This window comes from Asparagus officinalis, chromosome 4 (genome assembly GCF_001876935.1).
Source record: "Asparagus officinalis chromosome 4, Aspof.V1, whole genome shotgun sequence".
NCBI lineage: Eukaryota > Viridiplantae > Streptophyta > Magnoliopsida > Asparagales > Asparagaceae > Asparagus > Asparagus officinalis.
In genome coordinates, this window is record NC_033797.1 from 141,338,047 (window position 1) to 141,362,045 (window position 23,999).

The window sequence follows — 23,999 nt, forward strand, 5'->3', positions numbered from 1 at the left end:
ACATGCCCTATCAAGTAAACGAACCAAACAGCCCCAAATAAGAAAAATTATCGCTACCGAGAATCCTCAAAATCGACAAAAGAAATCTCGTGTCGATGGAAAAGTGCCAAAACAACTCACCGCAATTGGCGCCAACCTACTAAATGGATGGTCGAGATCCACTGCTTCCTTTAAGTGGGACCCATCAACGGTCATGATCCTTTCCCAATTTTTCCAGTCGGAAACGACACCGACCCAAAAATACAAAGCGACTGTCTTCCCCTTTCCTCCTAATCCCAAATTTACCCTCACAAACGAGCGAAATGGACAGAGAAAACTGTCGGTGTGCGCGGATTGAGCTAAGGGCAAATCGGAGACGTAATATTCCTCAAACACAAGGGCGTTTAGGGAAAACAATTAAGTGCATCCCCGGGCAGGACACGTGTCCTTTGATGCTAAAACCGCGTCAATTTATAATAAAAGCCTCGTGTGTATTGCCATCTCCTTCATCCTCCCCCCCTCTCCCCAACAGTTTGGGAATTTGTCGCCAGTTCATCGATGGCGCCGCTCGATTCACCGAAATTCAGTGAGAATTGAACCGAAACCTATCGATTTTCGAAATCTAGAGCCCGAGATCTATCGATCCAGGGGTTTTAAGCCCGGATTTGGGCTCAATTCGCGAAAGATTGGATTTTTAGGGTTTCGCAGTTTTGAGGAAGTTAGGGGTTTTTTTCCTCTGATGTTGGAGGAGAGAAGGATGGTGAATGGGAGCGGGAATTCTTATGGCCATCATCATCGGGATTTTTCAGAGAATGTTTTGGATGGATTCAGTAACGGCTGTGCTACGATTCCTGTATCTTCGTCTTATTCGCCTTCGTCTTCTTGCTCTGGGGGTAATTATATTGAGCACAAGGTCTCGAAGCTGGACACCGTAGCTGGCATCGCGATTAAATATGGAGTCGAGGTAATTTGGATCTACGGTTTTGTATCATTTTCGGGGTTTTTTTAAGAGTAAAAATTGGATTTTTCTTGCTTGTAGATGGATACATTTTCAAATGCATGTCTAAATGTGTGTTGACAATTGATTGGTTTGGATTTGATGAGACACAAAGTGCCCTTATGTTTTTGCGTTGATTTTCAGAGACGGTGCTTTAACTGTAAAGCTGACGTCTTTTGGGGTTTATCACGCAGGTTTGGGTCTAGTTGTTAAAATGTTTTCAAATTGGCCCTGTAAATTGTGAGAGACCGTAGGAAATGTCAACCGTCAAACCTAATAACGAAAGTAGATGATGGAGTTATCAAGGCAAATCGTCGCCGTGCTTTTAAATTTTTTAGGTGATGGGTTCGAGAAAAAGTATCTCAAATCTGAATTCAATAAATGTCATGGATATCTGAGGATAAATAGATACACTCCGCCTAAAACATAGAGTTAGAAAAGAAAGAAGGCCTTGGCATGTGCACTGATATGAGTTGCATAGAAATTTTGTGCCAATATGTTGTTGGCGGACTTTAAGTGACAAAAGAAGGAAAGTGGATGGACATAATTCCTACTGAAGGCAGACTTGTGGTATTATTGGAGATTTGTTGCAAGCCTGGAGCGATGGCGAATTAAGATCATCTTAACATAAATTTGTGTTGAAAAAACATGTTCATCGTTTTTCTTTAGCTTTATTTTGGTGTTTTTATGTTAGGGTTAGGGTTATACCTACGAATTCCAAAATTACTCTAAAAAATCCGACGATGATGATCATAAGATTTCCCATTCCCATTCACCATCCTTCTCACTTCCAACAGCAGCATCATAATTTTTCAGAAAAGGATGGTGAATGGGAATTCTTATGATCATCATCATCGGAAATTTTCAGAGAATGTTTGGGATGGATTCAGTAATGGCTACACTACGATTCCTATATCTTCTTCTTTGCCTTAGTCTCCTTTTCCCTGTGGTAATTATATTGAGCACAAGTTCTCGAAAATGGACACTGTTACTGGTGTTGAGATTAAATATGGAGTTGAGGTAATTTGAATCAGTGATTTGTATCATTTTCCAATGAGTTTAGCTAAGTTAGGGATTTTTGGTGCTTTTAGATGCGTTTTGAAATGTGTGTATAAATGGTTGTTGACCATTGATTGCTTTGGATTCAATGAAATACAAAGTACCCTTGTGTTTTTGCTTTGATTTTAAAAGATGATGATTTAAGCGTAAAGCTTATGTCTTTTTGGATTCAATGAAATACAAAGTGCCCTTGTGATTTTAGCTTTGGTTTTAAAATATGACGCTTTAAGTGTAATGATGATGTTTTTTTGGATTTATCTTGCAGGTTCTTGGTCTAGTTGTTAAAGAATATTCAAATTGGATATTAGGATATTTTATAATTAATTGATATGATTATTATGGCTTATATTCAAAGCCTATGTCAAAAGGTCCTGTTAGTTACTACGGTACACAAGACTTCGAAGTTGTGGTGAGGATTCAGGGGTTATATAGTTTTGTATATAATCCAAAATTAGGTGTACTTTTTATTTTATCATTTGTTATATATGTATATAAAGTATTTGGAATTGAAGAAGAGATGTGGTAAAGAGTTCTGAAGTAGTGAATTTTAAATGTTAGGATTGGTTGGTGCATTTAAGGATGCATTATTTAGGACAATTGAAAAAAACAATACATTTACAATATTATATAGTTCTAGCATTGAACTTTAAAACCTTATCTAAGTTCAATGAAATTGCAGCTCCTTTATATTAGTTTATTCTGGTTTTGCAGATTTTTTTGGTGTTTTAATAACATTTAATTTAAACATGCATGTTAAAATTTGCATGTAGTTGGAGGGACATGAGAATCTAATTACTCATAACCAAATACACTGCAAATTAGCGATGTGTCAGATCAAGGTTGATGAGCATCATCAAAACATCGACAACAATGAAAACAAGGGGAAACCCGGTAGATTTTTTATTTTACTTATAAACATTGTAGCATGATACAAGTGGATAATGTTAGCAAAAAGCAACAACATATCACGATAGGTGGAGAAGTCCACTATAAATCCCGCAGCGGCCATCTTAAAGTAGGATCCCAATGCACGAGAAACATCTCGTTCAACACAATGCATCTTGATCAGTAAAGAAAATGCTTCAGGCATTCAAGTCTCGGTAAGGGCATCGAATATTGCCAATTTGCGCGTAACGCCTACTCTCTCTCCCACGATCCCTTTATATCCTCGCACAGACTCCACACAAAATCAACCTTTCTCGCTATGATGGAGGCCTCTATCATCAAAAAACACACCCCATCCGAGGATGTGAGCTCTCTCATTTTCATTTTAAAAAACATTATTAGAGCTACCTTAAGATTTCCGCATTTTTCCAATGCCGAAATCATCAGCTCCCCATCAGATGAACACTTACTACTCCGATGATAATCGGACAAGAGGGTTTAGAGTTCTAGTAGATAGAATTAGGGCTGATTTTGTTCGGAGACGGAACATTTCGATTAGAGCACCCTACCCTAGCCCCATAGAAAGGATTGACATATACTATTCAACACTAGTTAAAAAGATTAAAAGGGCTAGTTTTTAAATAAAAGCTCTTCTATTATTATTGTAATTTAGGACACCCCACTATCTTTTTACCGAGCCTACGACAGGTTATGACGGAAGTGACTCTGCTACGGACCTATATTCGGTTACGATCGGGCTTTCTCTGGGTGTGGGTAGGGTCCCAGGCTTTTTGAACAGCCCTACGCATGTTATAGTGTAAGTTCTTTTATCTTCTCATGCATCCAAAGAAGAGTAGATCAGTGTTGGTATTAATTGGCCAAAATCAAAAGAACTATCTCTATAAGAGTAAGGTGTCGGGGTAGCCTAGTAAGTCACATGGCAAAGCTGTGTCGCTCCCTCATAGAGGGCCTGGGTTCGATTCTCTTGCGCGCTAAAGGCGCAGTCAAAAAATAGTGGGGTGTCCTACACTACAATAATAATAGAAGAGTTTTTATTTAAAAAGTAGTCATTTTAACCTTTTTAACTAGTGTTGAATTATATGTGGGGGTAGGGTGGGGTGCTCTAATCAAAATGTTTCGTCTCCGAACAAAATCAGCCCTAATCCTATCTACTAGAACTCTAAACCCTCTTGTCCGATTATCATCGGAGGAGGGTAAGTTTTATCTGATGGCAATGTTTTAAATGTCGGATGTCGGGTTCATGTCGGATGGTTGAAATCCATGTCGGATAGCGAAAATCGGGATATATCGGGGGACATGATTAAATATCGGATTGTCATATCGGGTAGTGCGTATATGTATAATATCATGTCCTAAATATAATCTAAGCATTCATAAATTCAATATAAGCATACTTTATAAATTCTATAGACTAAACATATAAAAAAAGTAAATAATATATGGATTTGGGTTCATAATTCTTTCTATCGGGTTCATAAGAAACCCTTAAACATGAGAATGAGTCAAACAGGTTTGGATATTTATCACTAAACCTAAACCTGATAACAAAAAACATATCTTAAAAAAAAGTATCATATCAGCCGATTTTTTAAAGCTAAAAAATAAGCCGATATGCCCGATATGACCCTGATATTTCCGATTTGGCCCTGAAAACCGACATACGAGTTGAAAACGTTCATGTCGTGTCGGTCAAGCCCTCAAACCGATATGTCAGCCGACATGTCGGATATGTCGACCGATATTTAAAACCTTGTCTGATGGGGAGCTGATGATTTCGGCATGGGCAAAATGCAAGCTTAAGGTAGCTCTAATGATGTTTTTTAAAATGAAAATGAGAGGGCTCACACCTCGGATGTGGTGTATTTTTCAATGATAGAGGCCTCCATCATGGCGAGAAAGGTTGATTTTGTGTGGAGTCTGTGCGAGGATATGAAGGGATCGTGGGAGAGAGTAGATGTTACACGCAAATTGGCGATATTTGATGCCCTTACCGAGACTCGTATGCCCGAAGCATTTTCCTTACTGATCAAGATGCATTGTGTTGAACGAGATGTTTCTTGTGCATTGAGATTCTACTTTAAGATGGTTAGTGCGGGATTTATAGTGGACTTCTCCACCTACCGTGATATGTTGTTTTTTGCTAACACCATCCACTTGTATTATGCTATAATGTTTATAAGTAAAATGAAATCTACCGGGTTTCCCATTATTTTCATTGTTGTAGATGTTCTGATGGTGCTCATCAACCTTTATCTGACACATCGCTACATGCAAATTTTAACTTGCAGGTTTAAATTAAATGTTATCACAATACCAAAAAAATCTACGAAAGCAGAATAAACTAAAATAGAAGAGCTGCACTTTCATTGAACTAAAATAAGATTCTAAAGTTCAAAGTTAATATTGTAAATGTATTTGTTGTTTCAATGGTCCTAGATAACGTATCCTTAAATGCACCCACTAATCCTAACATTTAAAATTCAGAACTCTTTATCGCATCTCTTCTTCAATTGCAAATACATTTATAATACCATAGAAATGGCTAAGTGTTAACCCTCTCCCAGGAGCCGGCATGTGTCCCATATAAACCTAACATCAAGTCAACCTCTCTCTATTCAGGATAAATAGATACGCTCCTCCTAAAAACGTAGAGTTAGAAGAGAAAGAAGGTCTTAGCATGCACACGGATATGAGTTGCAGAGCAATTGTGTTTCAAGATGATCTTGGTGGACTTCAGGTGACTAGAGAAGGAAAATGGGTGGACATAATTCCTACTGAAGGCAGACTTGTTAAAATATTGGAGATTTGTTGCAACATTGGAGCAATGGCAAATTAAAATCATCTTAACATTGATTTGTGTTGAAAAAACCCGTTTGTCGTCTTTCCTTAGCTTTATTTTGGTGTTTTTATTTTAGGGTTAGAGATAGAGTTATACCTAGGAATTCAAAAATAATCTCTGAAAAATTCCAATGCTGATTTCCCATTCCCATTCACCATCCTTCGCTGAAAAATTAAAAGGATGGTGAATGGGAATGAGAAATCATCATTGGAATTTTCAGAGAATATTTAGGATGGATTCAGTAATGGCTAAGCTATGATTCCTACGTCTTTGTCTTTGTCTTTGTCTTTGTCTTGTTCACCTTTGCCATCTTGTTCTGATGGTAATTATATTGAGCACAACGTCTCGAAGATGGACACTGTTGCTGGTATTGCGATTAAATATGGAGTTGAGGTCATTTGAATCTATGATTTGTATCATTTTCCAATGAGTTTAGTAAAATTAGAGATTTCTTTTTTGGTTTTAAATGCATTTTTAAGTGTGTATAAATGGTTGTTGACCATTGATTGCTTTATATTCAATAAAATACAAAGTGCCCTTATTGCTTTGATTTTAAAAGCTGATGCTTTAAGTGTAAACCTAATGTCTTTTTGGATTCAATGAAATACAAAGTGCCCTTATGTTTTTGCTTTGATTTTAAAAGATGATGCTAAGTGTAAAGTTGAGGTCTTTTTGGGTTTATCTCGCAGGTTTTTGGTTTAGTTGTTAAAGAGTTTTCAAATTGGTTTTATAAGTTGTAAGAGATCGTAGGAAATTCCAAACCTCAAATCTCTTGGAAACCAACAATTGACTCCCACTTAGTCGTTATGGGACCAAATGGACCCTAATATACCACCATAGTTCCTCAGCCCCAACGCCTATGCAGGCTGTCTTTGCACTGTCTAGTCCTGGAAAACACTGCAATACTGGCATCATCTTTGGCTTTGCACTATAGAACATTATAAATGAGAACTTCAACGCCACCGCCCCTGTCGCTCGCTTGCAATTGTTAATTGGGAAGGTGGGTTGACTCTCCTAACATTTGTAAGAGAGACCTAAGAGAGCACCACTAGATGCTAGCTGTCAGAGAGGGAACCAAAATCTCTTATAAACCTGCGGTTGACACTTGACATTCCATTAGTCAATGTAGGACTAAATGGACCCTAGCTCAGCATTTTCAGTTCTGATTCTTTGAAAATTTGGGTTTCTAGTAAAAAGTGTTCTTGGATGAGTCCAGTTGATATATACTGATGAATGTTCTCTTATATTAATAAATGCTCTAGGTAGCAGATATTAGACGAATGAATGGCTTGGTAACAGATCTCCAGATGTTTGCACTCGACACTTTGCGGATTCCTCTTCCGGGGAGGCATCCACCATCGCCTATTGTGTCAAATGGTTCCACTGCTAACGGGTGATTTCTCGTTTTCCCCCTTCATTATTATTGGCTTATTTTGCTGTTGTGTGAAATTTGTTTCTCAGCAATTTTTGGATGTCATCAGTTGAAGATTTTACAACATTTAGCTTTGTTATGGGGGTTTGTATGTGATATGATCCCCCTAGACAAATTAACTGCAGCTTAATAATGTGATTAAAACTACAGTGATAAGTAGAAAAGGTTGTTATGACACTGTAATTTTTGCCTCGATAGTGAAATTTTAAGTGGAGCAGGTTTGAACACCGTTACTATAGCTAACTTGTTCTAGTGGTTGCGCCAGCTTTACTGATTTTGTCTAGTTTTATCTATTTCCAACATTGTTTCAGTAATGTCTTAAAAACATCAGATGGATCATGAATTGTGTTAAAAACATTGTCTGTCAAATTGTGCATATTATGGAACGTTGATTAATTACTGTCAGACACTCTAGAATGATCACTGTATGTGGGTATTTTCTTAATCTACTTAATAGTTACTTTTTTTTAACTTGTAATTTTTTTCGATAAACATTTGAAACAGTTCAGTTTTATCATAAATTGCATCAATTTAATATAGCCTTTTTTAGTTAAATAAACCATGCTAAAAAGATTTAAGTAAGCATTAATTGAACCAATATCCTATCTAGCTCTTTTACACAAATAAAACAAAAAAACTTTGTTCGAAATATACATTTTTAAGTAGGTTGAATATATTAAATTTTTAAAGTAGACTATATATATAATTATATATTATACTTAATATATATATTATATATTATATATATATATATATATATTATATATATATATATATATATATATTATATATATATATAATATATATAGTATAATATGAGATTAATGGGTATCGTTGTCATAGGAGGGGTTTCTCCTTGACGCCTCTAAATCACATGATATTGACGCGACATGTTTGATGACGACTATTATGGATGATTCCGCTTCGTTAAGAACTTGAGTCTACATATTCTGAAACCCAACACCAAGTTTGGGTGAACCCGTCGTCGTTTGACCTCTCAATCCACTAGTATCAATTTTAACGGTTTTGAATGATAGATTTTCACATGGCTTTGAAGGAGGTCAACGACCGACGGATTCTAGCCCCAACTTAGGTGTGCTGGGTTTCAGAACTAGGTAGATTCAAGTCGTCAACGGAGCCGAGATCATCATATATGTCGGCTCAATCATGTGATTTTAGAGGCGTCAAGGAGAATCCCCTCTATTGACAAAGGATACCATTAAGTGATACTCTCTCTTCTCTCTTTCTATATATATATATATATATATATATATATATATATATTATATATAGTATATATATGAGAAATGATGGGTATGCTTGGCTCAAGCACAAATTTTGTGCTGTAGGGATCGGTGCACAATCCCTACCATTCTCATTCTAAGATATGGAGCACCACTATTCATCTATGGAAGAGTGCATGGGGGTATGCCAACTTTGAGATGAGGTAGAGGGACGATTATGCCACCTCACTATCAAGCATACTACTTTAGTCTTGGTACCAAGCGATACCCTATTCTCTCATCTCTTCTCTCTCTCTCTCTCTCTCTATATATATTATATATATATAATATATATATAATATAGATATATATATATTATATATATATATATTATATATATGAGAAAAATGTAGGATTTGGAACAAGCACTATTTTATGCTTTGGTAGGGATGAGTATTCATTCTATCTATCTCACCATGTGAATGTGCGTCCCCATTTGAATGACGTGGATGAGAATTAACCATCTCGCACTACAGCACAAAACCTGTTGCTTACGTACCAAGTTCTCAATATTCTCTCTCTCTCTCTCTATATATATTATTATATATATTATATATAGAGAGAGAGAGGAGAGAGAAACTTATGTTTAACTTAAGTGGACCATCCACAAAGCTTCTTCATGATGATACCTAGAGATCCGACGTATCTATGAAGAGACTTTTCATCATATGGATAGAAAACTTTTTGGTAGATGGCCATTAAGGTGACAGTAGTTTCTCTACATATATATATATATCATATATTTATATATATAGTGTGTCGTGTGTGTGTGTGTGTGTGTGTTGTTTCTTTCAACATACATAGATATTGCTAATACTTTTAGAAGTTCTCTCACCTTTATTGTTGAACATGGTGGTTAACTTCAATGACTAGATTTTGTTGACTTTCCCTTGAAATATTAGCGAACCTGTGCACAAGTGTTTTTAATCAAAAGAAACAATTTCAAAAAATTTCACGGACCTGCATCATTGCAGATTCTGAGAAATCCATTTCAGCAAATCTTGCCATAAATATTACCAATAGCATGATGGAAAAGTGAGCACAAAATCATACAGTTTAATTTCTCTCTTTTTTAGTGTTCTTTTAATATTTGAGGAGTCATCAACGCATTAAATTTCATGCATAAGAAAAGAAGAATGCTAAATATGGAAGCAGCAATGCTGAATTATCTTTCTTGATTAAATAAGAAAAGTTCCTGGGTTCAGCTTTTAGGATCTTTGTCAATGCCTATTGATCGTTAAGTCATAAGGAAGATGTTTATCACATAAGGAATTTGAAAAGGGAAAACGACCATGAACTGATTCAGGCTGGGATCGGAGTGAGTAATATTGTTAATGTTATAGAAACACAGTGGTATTTCCATGGAAGATGCTTTGGCATGAGAAACAGAGAAGTTTTTGGATTCTTATGAATATGTAAAAGCAATATGAGTGGAGGAGAATGAGGACATTTTAGTATCTTGCGCAAGGAGATGGTAGGTAAGCAGGATGAAGACATGTTGGTGAGAATGATAGGGACACTGGATGTATGGCATTCTATCGCCAATGGGAGCAACTAGTGACTTGATAGTTCCCTTTGGGATTTGTGTGCGTGTGCGTGTTTTTTTTCTTTTTTTTGCGCAGGGGGTGGGTGGGTGGCAGGTTTGCGCATGATGGAGAGGCAAGAGAGAATCAAGAGTGCGCTATAATGCCCCATTTAGGGAGTCATATGAATATAGAAATGTTAATGGTTCTTTCAAATGAATTCCTGATTAAAAGTCCGATGTCTGGACATAACTGTATAAGTTTAGGAGTACAGACCAAATACCAAATTCCAGCACAGGGAATGCCATCATGCAAGCTATGATACTGCCTACAAGTAAAGTTCTATGGAAGCTAGATAAATATGCTCTGAGATTTTTTTATTGTATCCTGTTTTAGCAATTTTTTATTTTGATGGGTGTGTTTTTCTTTTTCTTATATAATTGACACCACTTTGTATAAGGCTGCAAAAATCATGCAACAAGAAATTAAATTCTTTCTGGTTTATTTATTCAAATTTCAAAGCATAACTTTTATGGGCACGTGGTTATATTCTTTATAGAAAACCAACATCAGAGACTGTTGGAATAATATTTATGTCTTCTCCTCGAACAGGATGAAACTGTGCTTCTGCTATTTTTCTCATCAATATTATACATCTTAGAATCTGTGAATCCTTTTAATCAAATGCTTCTTATACGTTTGTATCCTTATGTTAGAGCAAGCCTCAGCTTTCAGCAGACCTTATATGCTAGTCAATTAAGTGGGTTTAGGGGAGCTTTTTTTTTGGGTCAAAGTAGCTTTTAAGCTAGCATTTTCATTTCTACGTGTCTGCCTGTTTGGTGACATCTCAAGTAAGCTATAGCTATTTTAAAAATTTAACAAAGTTGGGGTTTCCCAACTCTTTTTTGTGGTAAATGTGATATTTCATTTAACCATTGAACATTTATGCTAGTCATTTGTTTCCCAACTTTTAAAAAAATAGCTTATAAGCTCATCTAAATAAATGCTAGGTTTGGCCAAATAAATGACTTTTGTACCCATACAAATTTTATAACATTGTTATCATAAAAGCCACAAAAAGCTCGAAGGCTATCATAGCTTATAAGCTTTAAAAAATAAGCCCTCCCAAGCACCCTGTAAGTTTGGCCTTGACAAGTGTCCTTCAATCATGTAATTTTCCATTCTATATCAAGAACTTCCATAATTTCTTTTCATGTATAGAGCAGGAGCCTGGTACATGTCTTTAATATTCAGAGCTTTTACCAGAACTTTTACCAAATTCTTCATGTTCGAAGTCTTCTATTTGAACATTCCTCTTTTCTTTTTCCCCCTTGTTCAAAAATAATCTTTACATAGGTAGCTCTTGTCCGGTTAGTTACAATTCGTAGGTTACAAAAACCGAGTGAACATACAGGTGGCATTCATCAATTATTGAGATGTACTTACCAGGAAACTTGTTGCAGACTTCTTCTGAGTTTTATTCGATTCAAACAAGATGTTTTTCTGGCAGGTGGATTTAGATAGAGAAAGTATTGGGAGCAACACATTAATCCTCTATAATCTGACATCATAGGATAATATGGAAATCCAGATCTTCTTGAAATCAGGAAATTTATCATGAGAGCACAATTCAATGGATACATGACTCAGTTTTGGAAACATAAGAAAGATGCAAGGACAGGATTAAGTGCCATATTATGTCTAATATGTTTTCGTGATTTATCATAAAGATGCATGTGTGCTTAGATGCCTTACTCAAATAAAATAAAGAAGGAATTTTATTTATGTATGGCCATGGTAATTGACAGAGCATTTACTGTATGGGCTTTCTCATAGAATAACTATATTCCGGAGTGGCAGTTCTCTAATGATACACAGGATGTTGGAATGGCTTGAGGTTTCTTAGAAAACACGTTAAACATAGGTTGTCGTAAAAAAAATTGCATGTCACAAATAGGATGTGAAAGGGTAAAGGGTGCTAATATTGCATCTCCTCCGCTTGTAACAATTACGGTTAACACAGGTTCAAGTTCTATGTAATAAATGAATTCAATTTTGTATTTCAATTCTGTACATATAGTCCTTCCGTTTAACACAACATATGTTTTCTGTTTTTGCTATCCCACAGGGGTTTGATTTTTCATCGAGGTCAATCTAATGTTCTGTTTGTTCAAAAAATTTCCCCGAGTCTTGACAGTTGCGAAGTAGTCTCATTATCTTACTGATGCATTACTATTACAGGGAACAAACGCCTCCTCGTCAGCCTCATGATGATGTATTAGACTCAGTTCGTTCTCTCAGATTGAAAGCTAAACCTCCTCGTAAAGTCTCCCCCGCAATGAGCAGTTTACAAGGTTACTATGGTTTGACTCCCCCAAGAAAGGGCCCATTAGCCGAAGGCACTGAGATGGCCCTGTACAAAACTAACAGAACTCTCAACTTAGACGATCGACCGCATATCAAAGGATCTCCAGCTACTGATCCAGGATTTGGCCGCCACAGAAAGTCAAGGAGTTTGGTTTCACTGGAAAATGCTGATAGATCATCTGAGGACAACGGTGAGGCTGATAAATCTATCAGGAGACGCCCGAAGGAAACACCTGAAATTCTAATGGAGGAAAGTTCCGGGGGTTTCTTAGGGAGAATAGGAAAAGGTCTTGCTTTGAGACCGAAGTTATTTAGTAGGATGGATGGGGATGCATCGAGGCAGAACTCTACACCTATTGGCGATTTTTTGAATGATGTATTTGTTTCTGTTCGAAAGTCATCAAGCACTTCAAATTTGCAAGAGTCTGAGAGTTCGTCGTCCTCTTCAATATGGTCAGCAAGCAAGTGGCCATCTTTGAATGCAGATGCAATTACTCGGCCGATTTTCGATGGTTTGCCAAAGCCGATGACCTCAAGATGGAACAAAACTGCTTTGGATTAGGTGATTTCTGTCCTTATTCTTAACTTGTCTTTAATCTGACAAATTGGAGAGGTTTTTTTGTATCGAGCCTCGAATTGAGCAAGGCTTGTGTGATATATATTATTTGGGAAGAGAGAGAGAGGGAGAGGGAGGGTATACACGGAGTTAAATAAAAAGTAGTCAGGTATGTTCAAGATGCAGCTGGCCTGAAGAGAGATTATATATTTATCGATTCTTTATCGCACTATTCTTGTATTGTACCAGCAGTTGCTTGTTATTGTTGTTTTAAAGATTCTTTTGTAAAAATATACAAATCGTATCCAGGTTTAGCTGGTGTAGCACGAGTTTGTTAATATCGACATCTATACGTAGATTATTCTTTTAGTCCTTCAGATAGTTACATTCCTGTTGACCGAAATTGGTGTTCATGCGTCAGATCTGCATTGCACATGTTTGAAATGTCAGAAAGCGGTTATTTGTTTTTTTATTTTTTGGAAAATTATTTGGCAATACAAAGTTAGTACAATTCCTTGGTTATCAAATCCTTTGCCGAACAACGTTTTAGGGCTTAAGAGCATCTCTAACAGTTTCCCCATTTCTCACTTTTGGAGAATTTAGTTAGGTTTTTGACCCAACAGATTCTCCATCTTATTCCCCAAAATAGTGATGGAGAAGAAAAAATGGGGAAGCTTCCCTAAATCTGCAGCATTCTCCAAATTTTTGGAGGAAAAAATGGATTCTTCAAAATGGGGAAGCTGTTGGAGTTGGTGTAAAAATTAGTTGGAGAATATGACTTTTGCTTCCCCATTTTGGAGAAGCTGTTGGAGATGCTCTAAGAATTTTAATCTTGTGAGAAAACTTGTGATCTAGCATGTTTGACCTTGGGGGTATCCTAGTGATGTAGTATGGATCCTGTCAAAATCACCTCTATAGGAGTGGGTACTAGAGGGGGCTTACGCCATAAACGTAATTTTTTAATTAATCCTTGAATCATTCGTAAATGGTATAGATCACCTTTTTTTATCGGCGTGTTTTGATAAAGTTCTTTTCCATTGTGGTCAATAGGATTCCTATCGGGACTAACTCTATCGGAGTGGGTGATCTACGTCATAATTGCTCTAAATAATGAAAGTGTGGGTGATCTACGTCATAATTACTCTAAAGGTGTTTGTTTGCATGCAAGTGAAAGATGAAAGTGAGAAAGTTACTTTCATTTAACAATTAAGGTGTTTGTTTTCATGTAAGTGGTTATGAAAGTGAGATGTAAGAAAGTTGCCACATAAGATTTAATGCAACTTTGACTTCCCCTAAAAAAGTGGTGAAGTCACATGAAAGTGACAAAAAGGTAAGTAATTTAATTAAATGATTTTAGTTATATTTTTTAATTAATCTTATTTTGCCACGTCATCTTCACATTGCACTTTCGATAATAATTTAATTTTTCAAACAAACACTGTATTCCACTTGCGTGCTGACATGGATGTAAAAGTTATTTGTAAAAAAAAATAACTTACATATTTTAAATTCACTTTCGGATTGCCAAACACCCCCAATGGAGCTACATTTCACCATGTTCTATTTGTTACACTATGGTAATAGAAAGCACTTTTGTCTTTTCTTCGATTATTTTTTCATCGTAGTTATTGTAGTACACTAGATAAATACTCGGTTCTTTTAGGGTCTACCACATTATCTTCCTCGACACTGCATATCAATTTATACACGGGAGACACTGCATGTACATAACAATTTATGAAGAATATGTTTTGGTTATGTAAATTTATAAGGACTTGGCTATAAAAGTATAATCCTATAAAATATGTTACTGACTAAATTCTTGTTTATTAACAAAATAATGTGAAGATTTATGCTTATAACCAGGTAATCCTAGATGGAATCAGGTTGAGATTTGGCTTTGAAGGGAAACGAACCATTTCTATTCGCATTGAATACCAACTAGTGTGAACACCGTGCAAAGCGTGACATATTTTTTTCTCTCACTACAGTAATCCCGGGTTTAAAATGCCACCATAATTTTTTGAATTGCTATAGTATCCCGCCTCTGCTACAGTATTCCCGTGTGATATAGCAATTTTTTTTAAAAAAACAAAGTGTCTAGTTTCATGATTGCTACAGTAATAATGCTACTGTAGCATGAATAGAGAATATTGGGTTCTCTCATTTGTATAGGAGTTTTGATAAGTGACCCAAAATATAGGAACAACAAAGGGGATAAGTGAGTTGTCCCCCTCCTATTGCATAATGAGCTGACCATCATTAATGATGGCCAGCTCATAATACAATAGGAGGGGGACACCTCATCTGTCCCTCCTGTTATTTTCATATTTTGGATCATTGGGACATTTCTTTGTATGGAGGAGTAGGTTGTAAATTAGTGCCTGTTTGTTTATTTCCTAAAAAACCAAAAAATAGAAATAAAAACTAAGAAATCTCAAAAACTACAATTTTACACATTTTCATCCCTAAAACTCACCCGCAACATCTAATAAAATATTATTTTTATCCAATAACTCATCCACCACATCTAATAAAATATTATTTTCATCCAACAACTCATCCATCACATCTACCATATTTAATAAAATATTATTTTCATCCACAACATCACTCAACTCATCTCATCTCATATTTAAAAATCACTCATATCATCCAATAAGATTGTGACAACCCATCTCATCTAATTAACATTTTATTTTTTGTTTTCCTCCCAAAAAGCTAGGAAAACAATTTTCTTAAGTGTGGGTCACATCATCCAATAATATAATGACAACTCATCTCATCTATTTTCTTATTTTTAAGAAATAACCAAACAAAAGAAAACAACCTATTATAAGAAATATGTTTCTTATAATTCATTTCCTTATTTTTTCCGCCAACCAAACAACATCAAAACAAGTTTTCTTAAAAAATCACTCACATCATCATATAATAAGGTGACAACTCATCTCGTCTCATTTCCATTTCTTTGATTTCCTTCTTTTTTTAGCCAACCAAACAATCCTAAAACCTATTTTCTAGAAGAAAAATGATTTAAGGACCCAAAATATGGGACCAAGGGAGGGGACATGTGATGTGTTCCCTCCCTATTGCATAATGAGTTGGCATGAGCAACTCATTATACAATAGGGGGTGCCATATTTTGAGTCCCCGTAGCAACACTCTTCTTAGAAATATGTTTCTTTTTCTTTAATTTTTCTCTTTTTTTAGACAAACAAACAGCCCCTTAGATGGAATCCTGCACGAAATAAAGAGGGGAGAAAAACTATTTAAATATTCCTTGAGAAATCCATCGTAAAACGTGAAAATCAGATCGAAAACAGGCAGTTCTTAACGGGTCCGCAGTTAAAACCCTGAACCCGTTAAAGAAATATGTAAATACGAATTAAAAAGTTTAAAGGGGGAAGGAAAAATCCAAAGGGAAAAGAGCAAGGAGCTTTTTCCGATGACGTCAGCACCAGCCCGGTTCAGTATCGCCGATCTCGCCTCAATCCTCCCGTCGATGAATTTCGTCGATATCGCCAGTTCTCGGTGCGTAGATTCTGAACCCTAATTTGGTTGGAGTTCTTTTGTTTTCGAAGAATTTACGCAAAGTACAAGCGATTTCGAGCCCTAATTGATTCCCATGCTTGGGTTCCTCTATGTTATGCTAAACAAGAAAGGAACTTGAATCATAGTTAGATCAAAAAATTAGAATTTTGGTCCAACTACACCGATCCAGTATAATTGTGTTTTTGGAGATTCTGTTTTTTTTCTTGTTTCTGAAGAAGTCTATAGAAAATCAAGCGAATTCAAACCCTAATTATAAAAAAAAAACTTGGTTGCCCAAAAGAAGGTAACTTGAGCGATATTTATGTGTTATGGAGCTTGAATCTCTTTTAGGAAGAAAAAGGAACTAGGATATGACTATATACATTCTATTGCTGAGCTAATTAAATCATGTTTGTTGATGCTAAATACGTACGTTAGTCGATGAGCCTCGAAACTCCTGCTTTAGGTATGTAAATTCAACACTAATCTTCACAGATCTATTTTTTGTAAAAGCTGAAAACTAGATTTTAAGTCCAACTGAGCGTAAACCTTCATTAGGATATACATGTATCAGAACTTCTTCCTAGGAAATAATAAGCAATCCGATGATAACTACTGATGAAATATGCATCCAGTGCCCTGAATTCATTTTTAGAAGAACTTAGCTTGCACAGTTTCTCCCAGAAGAAAAGATACTTGACCTGCACTCTTGATTATTCTTAACTATGGTCTAGCGTATCGGTCAACTAAATTCAAATGTTTGTAGTTTTTGCTATGCTTTCTCCACCATCATGTAATTATTGAGCGATATATTGTAGATTTGTGGTCTTTTGTGAGAATAAGTAGGTGTTATTATTTGTTAGACTGATAGTTGTGGAGCATTATCACATTTTTGAGGTTAGTTGAGTTATTAGGAAAGGATAGTCAGTCAGTCATCCTGAAAGGGAAAATAGTATTGTTGATCATTGTTATGCTTTGAGCCCATAGAACAATTTCACTGGGCATATTTCGCATTATGCATATGCTCTCTTGTACCCTATTCTCTTTGGAAAAACCATTATCGACATTTTTTAATACAAATATTTTACGAGAAAAATAAAATGGAACTGATTCATTAACAACTTTAAATTAAACTAGTGCAAGTTTATAAACAGCTTTAATTAAACTAGTTCAGTAGAGATCCAATTGATGTGGCTTCTCTATTATATACGAACGATGATGATGCTTTAAAATAATGCCACTGATCTTGCTTTTTTTGTTTGACCTTATGTACCAACTTTTAGCATGTATTCTGTTTCATTTAGGCTTTTTTTTGCCACTTAAGGAAACAACCCTATGACATAGAATACTGTTTGGGAATTAGAATATAGCTGATTATCTGAATGTAAGATTCCATGAACATTCTTCAGATGACTTCAAAATGATTTTGGCAATTAAAAGAGAGTGTATGTTGTCCATGTACCAGAACTTTAGCTTATGTTAACTGAGGAACTAAGTTCATTTTAAACTTCTTTTGCAACCTTGTTAAGGTACATAATCAGAGGATAACGCTAAGGGTCATGATATCATCAGATGTTGATCAAGCTGTTTGCCTGTAGATATTACTTAACAAAAGAGATAAAATTTGAATACAATTGTAAAGGCAAGGAGCTCTTGGTTTCAAGTATTTTTTTTTCTAGCATCTTATTGTTCTGGTAATGAGTTCATTGTTTGCAGGTCTTGTATTTGTTTGAAGGGAAGGAGATATCATACGCCACTTAAGCCACTTAAGGCAATCCAGAAACCCCAACTAGCTCGAAGTGTTTTCAACTCGTTTGGAGCACAAGAGGCAAAATTGGGCAAGGGTGAAATGCTGAAAGATAAAATGCTTACTGACTGTGGAAGCGACCAGGAATGTGTAACTGGTAACTATATTTTCAGATCCTTATTATTCTATATATTTTTTGAAGGTTTCTTTTTTACTTTTCAAGCTAGCAATACAGATATCAGCTTGAACCTGAATCCTTGCATGTAATCTTTGCCACCGAACCCAAGCAGGCAGGTTTTAATTTTATTCAAGGCCAAACCCTAACAAGGAGAGCCCAACTCCAATCCAAACCAAAATCCACCTATCAACCAATGCATTTATACATGTGCTGATTTACACTTTTTATCAAAAATAACTTGAGACTTGATAGTGATGCACTTATTAGAGTTCTTGTTCTCTATACAAAAATATTTAAGTAGCAGACCTTTAATAACATGTATTAGCACTGAAATATATCTAACTAATATAAGTTACCTTAACGTTATAAAAGATGACAAGATTACCTTTTGCAGGGTTTAGATATGGTGTAATTTTAAATTTTTATGTCATTAAAAATATTTTTGCAGCTGTATTAAATTAATTTTTCTGAGGAACATGATTGATTACTTTGGTTGTAATATTTCTTTTCCTTTAAATAGAAAATGATTAGTCCATTAATGTTGAAGCACAACTGCCAACCCATTTCACCCACCTGGAACTCAGTGAAGTGGTTCAAACCTCTCAGATCGCATAAAACCTATGTAAACTTTCAGATTTGCGTATTTAAAATGTCTGTAACCTCTCCGACCCTACTGATTGACACCCTAGATAGTCTGATGAAACTCACTTTTCCAATCTGGAACCAATTTAGTGGTAGTTTTGAGACTTTACTCTTGTTATCTAGAATCTAATGATGGACATTCTAACCAAATTGGACGCCTTTTTTTTGTTGAACTGCTGCTACCTTCCATACTTATGGACGAATGTCTGAAATTTTGTTTTAGTATTCCTTAGACTAGAAAGTACTTCTTTGTTTCATGTTTTTTGCATGTGTGGGCGTTAATCTATTACTTCCTCTAGTATGTATAAAAGAGAAACTTGTAAGTTTGGTAATCATATAAATTAAAGTACCTTGACGGCTGGACCTAAGTGTCGTCTGAGAAATATACCAGAAGTAACTGGCAGCCATTTGGAAATTTTGGGAATGTACATTAACAGAGAAGCATCCTGTAAACCTTGAAAAAATTCTTATCTGACGTGAGGGAGAAAGTTTCATAGAACTTATTTCCTAAATTATCAAGTACAAGGGTCTTGAGAAAATTATTGATGAATTTGTGAATAATGCATGCACTTTACGTATATACACATACTTACATTCAAGACATTATTTATAAGTGTTATGCACATTAGTATATGTTTTACGATCTATTAAATTATATAACTATAAAAAGACATAACTGTGCAGACTGGGAAAGCCTTGATAAAACCCTGGTCCCCTATTTAATTGTGTATCGATTTACAAGAAAAAGGATAGAATAAATTGTTAATACTTAAGAATCTCACGTCTAATGAAAGAAATGATTACTAATTTTGTCACAGACATCAGTAAAAAATTGAGGGTTCGTGGGGGTACTATTCGATGAAATTTAATGGAAATAATATTTAAATATTGGAATCACCAGGTTATATAAATCAATGTACTCTTTTATTAACAAAGAATGGGGACATAATGTAATACATCCATAAAACATAATGAGTCATGTTGGCAACAAAATTCTTCATGATATTGACATGGAAAGCATGTATTCAAGTGCCAATTTTACATATCATACTCATGCATGGTTGCATCCTGTGTACAGCTTAGGGTGCCAAAAAAAAATCCGTATCCATGCACATATGCTTAACCATTAGGATACTAATATGGATGCTAAATATCTATATTCTATAGGATACATTTATGGATATACAATGAAATATCCAAATCTGTATCTAAAATATCGAATATATGTGGATCGTACATTACAATTGTTTTGACCATTAGATTAATGGATTTAAGATTAAATTTAGTGATCCAGAGATCTAATGTTAGCTTTTCCAATGTACGGAACATATTAATTGACTCTTTTGTGCCATATGCCTTTATGTTATACAAATTTTTTTTTATTTCTCATATCCGTTTTGTATCCGTATACATTTCCTCTTATTTTATCCATCTATGTGTTCTATTTTTGCGGATATGGATGAGTTTCCTTAAACTGAGACTTGCCGTTTGTATCCATATCCTTTATTGGTAAGAATATAAGGAAATGGTATCTGTATCTGATCAATTTGCATTCATAGTACTGCTACTATCATGACCATTGGTATTAGGGCTAACTTTCAAGCGCACATTGAAAAGTGCCCATGCACGAAGACACAACACGTTTGGCTTATCCTCCATACTCCATGCCGACATTTGTGTAGGGGCAAGTAGGATATTTAATGAATAGGCCACTTAGGCGTTGTGGAGCAAATAGGATATTTTACAAATATCCTTTGACATCTAATCAATTTATGCATTTGATCTGTGTATGCTATTTGTAATAGATTACTAGTGTTTAATCTGTGTATGCTGGCTGCTAGCATTTAATCTGTGTATGCTATTTATCATAGACTCATCATGTAGGCTGTCTGATTACTGCGTTGTATTCTAATATGCGCTTGAAAGTACATGTATTATTCTAGTAATGCATCTAAAGGGTATGGTTTAATGGTCACATACATGCTTCACGCTTGTTTTCTTCGCCTTGTGTGCATATAAATGTTTGCTAATAGTCTTCTTCCACTCATATTTAGGAGGAATAGTTGCACTCGGAAAGTTTGATGCTCTTCATATTGGTCATCGGGAGCTTGCAATAGAAGCATCAAAGATTGGATCTCCATTTCTTCTTTCTTTTGTAGGAATGGAAGAAATATTGGGTTGGCCATACAGGTATTTGACTAGAATATTAAATATAAAAGCATGTCTTAATTCATGTAATGTCCTTTTCATTTGTGTGAAATATATTATGTTGAAAATTTTTAATTTACAGATTATGTTCTCTCCACACTAGATATAAAATTAGCTTATATTTGCCTGTTCTCAGCTTCTTATACTAAACATTATGATTTAGAAATAGACGCGAAATTTTTCAGCTTAGAAATTAGATGGTATACGAAGAATCTGAAACTTTCATGTCAAAAGATTAGCGGCTTAGGAGTTTTTAAATAAAGGAGTTTCATGAAGTCTCTTGTTCTGATCCTAATTCAATTTGAATTACTTCATAGGCCTCCAGTGGTCGCAAAATGTGATCGAAAGCGCGTTCTTTCCTCTTGGGCTCCTCTCTGTGGCAATGTAGCTCCCCTTGAATTTCAAGTTGAATTCTCAAATGTAAGGCATCTAACTCCTAGACTGTTCGTTGAGAAATTGTCAAAGGATCTCAGGGTTAGTGGAGTTGTTGCAGGTATCTGATGTACATATTACTTAAATCTTTGTCAATACAAGTTTCCTTTGTCCATTTTTTTTTTTGTTTTTCTTTCACAGAAACCGTCTTTGAAATAGGGTCAGAATACTGAAACCACTGTTCTAGTTCAATTAATGCAGAAAACCACCTTTAAAGGGGTTCTGGTAGCAAAATCAACCATTTTGCCAATCTTCCGGAAATCCCCAACATGCACTTTAAAAACACATGTGCCAACAAAAATTTGGTTAGATTTGGTTAAGAAGGCATGTCACATGTCTGGCACATGTATTTTCTATGGGCATCCAATCGAAATTTTACTCTAAAATTAGTCAAGGTGGTTCATTACTACTGGAACCCCCCTTTTCTGTATTATTGAACTATGAAGGTGGTTTGTATATTCACCCTATTTTAAATATGGTTTCTGCAAAAACAGGTATCTTTTTTGCGTTGTTTAGTGATTGCATCAGTTTAAAACGGCAGGTGAGAACTACAGATTTGGATATAAAGCATCTGGAAACGCACAGGATTTGGTGAAGCTATGTAAGGAGTACGGATTACATGCTTGTATAGTAAGCCATGTTATGGACAAGACTCGTCTACCTTATAACGGTGCAATAAGTAACGGCATAAATCCTAATGACAAGGGGCAGGTGTCCTCCACTCGTGTTCGCCATGCTCTTTCTATAGGCGATATGGAGTATGTGACTCAACTTTTGGGACGAAAGCATCGCCTTGTGTTGATGGTGAACAAAGAATGTCGATTTTCTAGTAGCAGAAGGATTTTGGCCCCGAGATCATGCTTATTAAATCAACCTCCAGGAAACGGGAAGTATGATCACTGTAGTTTTTTGGTAGACAATTTGATTGTAGCGAAGTGCAGGGTGGTGCTCGATGACGAGAATCTCGATATAGAATTATATAAGGAAGGCATTCAGGATGTGATTCATGATGGTCAGTTGATAAGTGTGGAATTTGGCTGATTGAGATGGCGTAAAAATGACGCACTAAGTTATTACTATTTTATTCAAAGGCTTTGGTTGAGCTGGAGGATAGAACTTTAATCTCCAGGGAACATAAGCAACAGTTATCCTGCAATGCAAAACGAACAAATGAGAGGATGCTCAAATAACAGAATATTTAGGCACAATTTTTAGATGTCGAAGAAATTGGGCCGCTCGAGGAAAGCAGGGTACGTTATTTTGATATTTATTTAATTTTTACCGATGAATAAATTATTCCTTCTCGGAGCTTATATTCTGCTACAATGTAAATACATTCTTAATGAAATTTGAGATTTGGTCATAGATGGTTACTTAATTTATTAGTATTATCCTATCTCTTCACTTCAGCATCAATTTGTTTTCCGCAGTTCCTGCTATCACTGTTATAATTAATATATTTATATTCCTCCCAAGTTTCTAACATGCATTTTTTTTTATTCTTCTTATAACTTGACATAATTTGTTCTGTTTGAGCGGATGCAATCATGAATCATCACACAATTAGACTTTAGAATGGGGTTTGTGAACGACTACAATTTCTTTTGGGTATTATGAAAAATGCGGTGGTTGGGTTTGTTCAAAGAACCAACTTTATTTGCTTAACAAAAAGTTTATTGAAAACTTGGATGTCACCCGTCCTTCACGTGTCTATGCTAATTGGTCTTTACATGGCCGAAAGTTCACTAGAAAATTCAAATAGAGAGTGAAAGTATGAATACACCACGAGCGCTAATCAGATGGTCAAAGAAATTATTTTTATCACATATGGTTCACATATGCGTATATAAATAGTATGAATACAGCACATGGGCTATGACTGATTCAAAAGTAATTCATAGTCCTTGAGATGATAAAGTAATTGACAGTACTAAATAATAACAACCAAAACTTAAAGAGCAGTGGTTGGGTATGGGGATGGGCATGGGTTGTCCCTGCGCATACGTATGGGTATTGGTATATATGTGGTATGCAAACGCTTTGTATATGCATTATGCAATGCCTGTGTGACTGACTGTGCATGTATGCGTGCATGCCTTATGTACGTGTGTACGTGCATTCGTCTGTTGTGCGTGTGGCGCGTGTTGTGTGCGAGCGTGCATACACGCGTGTACATGTACGCACACGTGTGTACATGTACGCACGTTCAAGCACAGGTGCGCGTGCGTGGTGGTCAGGTGTTGGCATCGTTATGGGTGTGTGTGAGCAAGTATCTGTAGGGTGTGTAAATGTGCATTTATGTCTGCACGCATTAGCG

The 23,999-nt window shown here is 35.7% G+C and overlaps 2 protein-coding genes across 2 annotated transcripts; both read left to right on the top strand.

The window, feature by feature from the left end:
• LOC109839583 lies at positions 487–13,313 on the top strand. Its single transcript, XM_020408071.1, has 3 exons — positions 487–943; positions 7,043–7,173; positions 12,260–13,313. Exons 1-3 carry the CDS (start codon positions 719–721, stop codon positions 12,945–12,947), a joined length of 1,044 nt encoding a protein of 347 aa, XP_020263660.1. The 5' UTR covers positions 487–718; the 3' UTR covers positions 12,948–13,313.
• Positions 16,340–23,060, top strand: LOC109839584 (FAD synthetase, chloroplastic-like). Its single transcript, XM_020408072.1, has 5 exons — positions 16,340–16,475; positions 18,192–18,379; positions 21,097–21,232; positions 21,568–21,743; positions 22,224–23,060. The coding sequence occupies exons 1-5, from the start codon at positions 16,390–16,392 to the stop codon at positions 22,721–22,723; spliced, it is 1,086 nt and encodes a 361-aa protein (XP_020263661.1). The 5' UTR covers positions 16,340–16,389; the 3' UTR covers positions 22,724–23,060.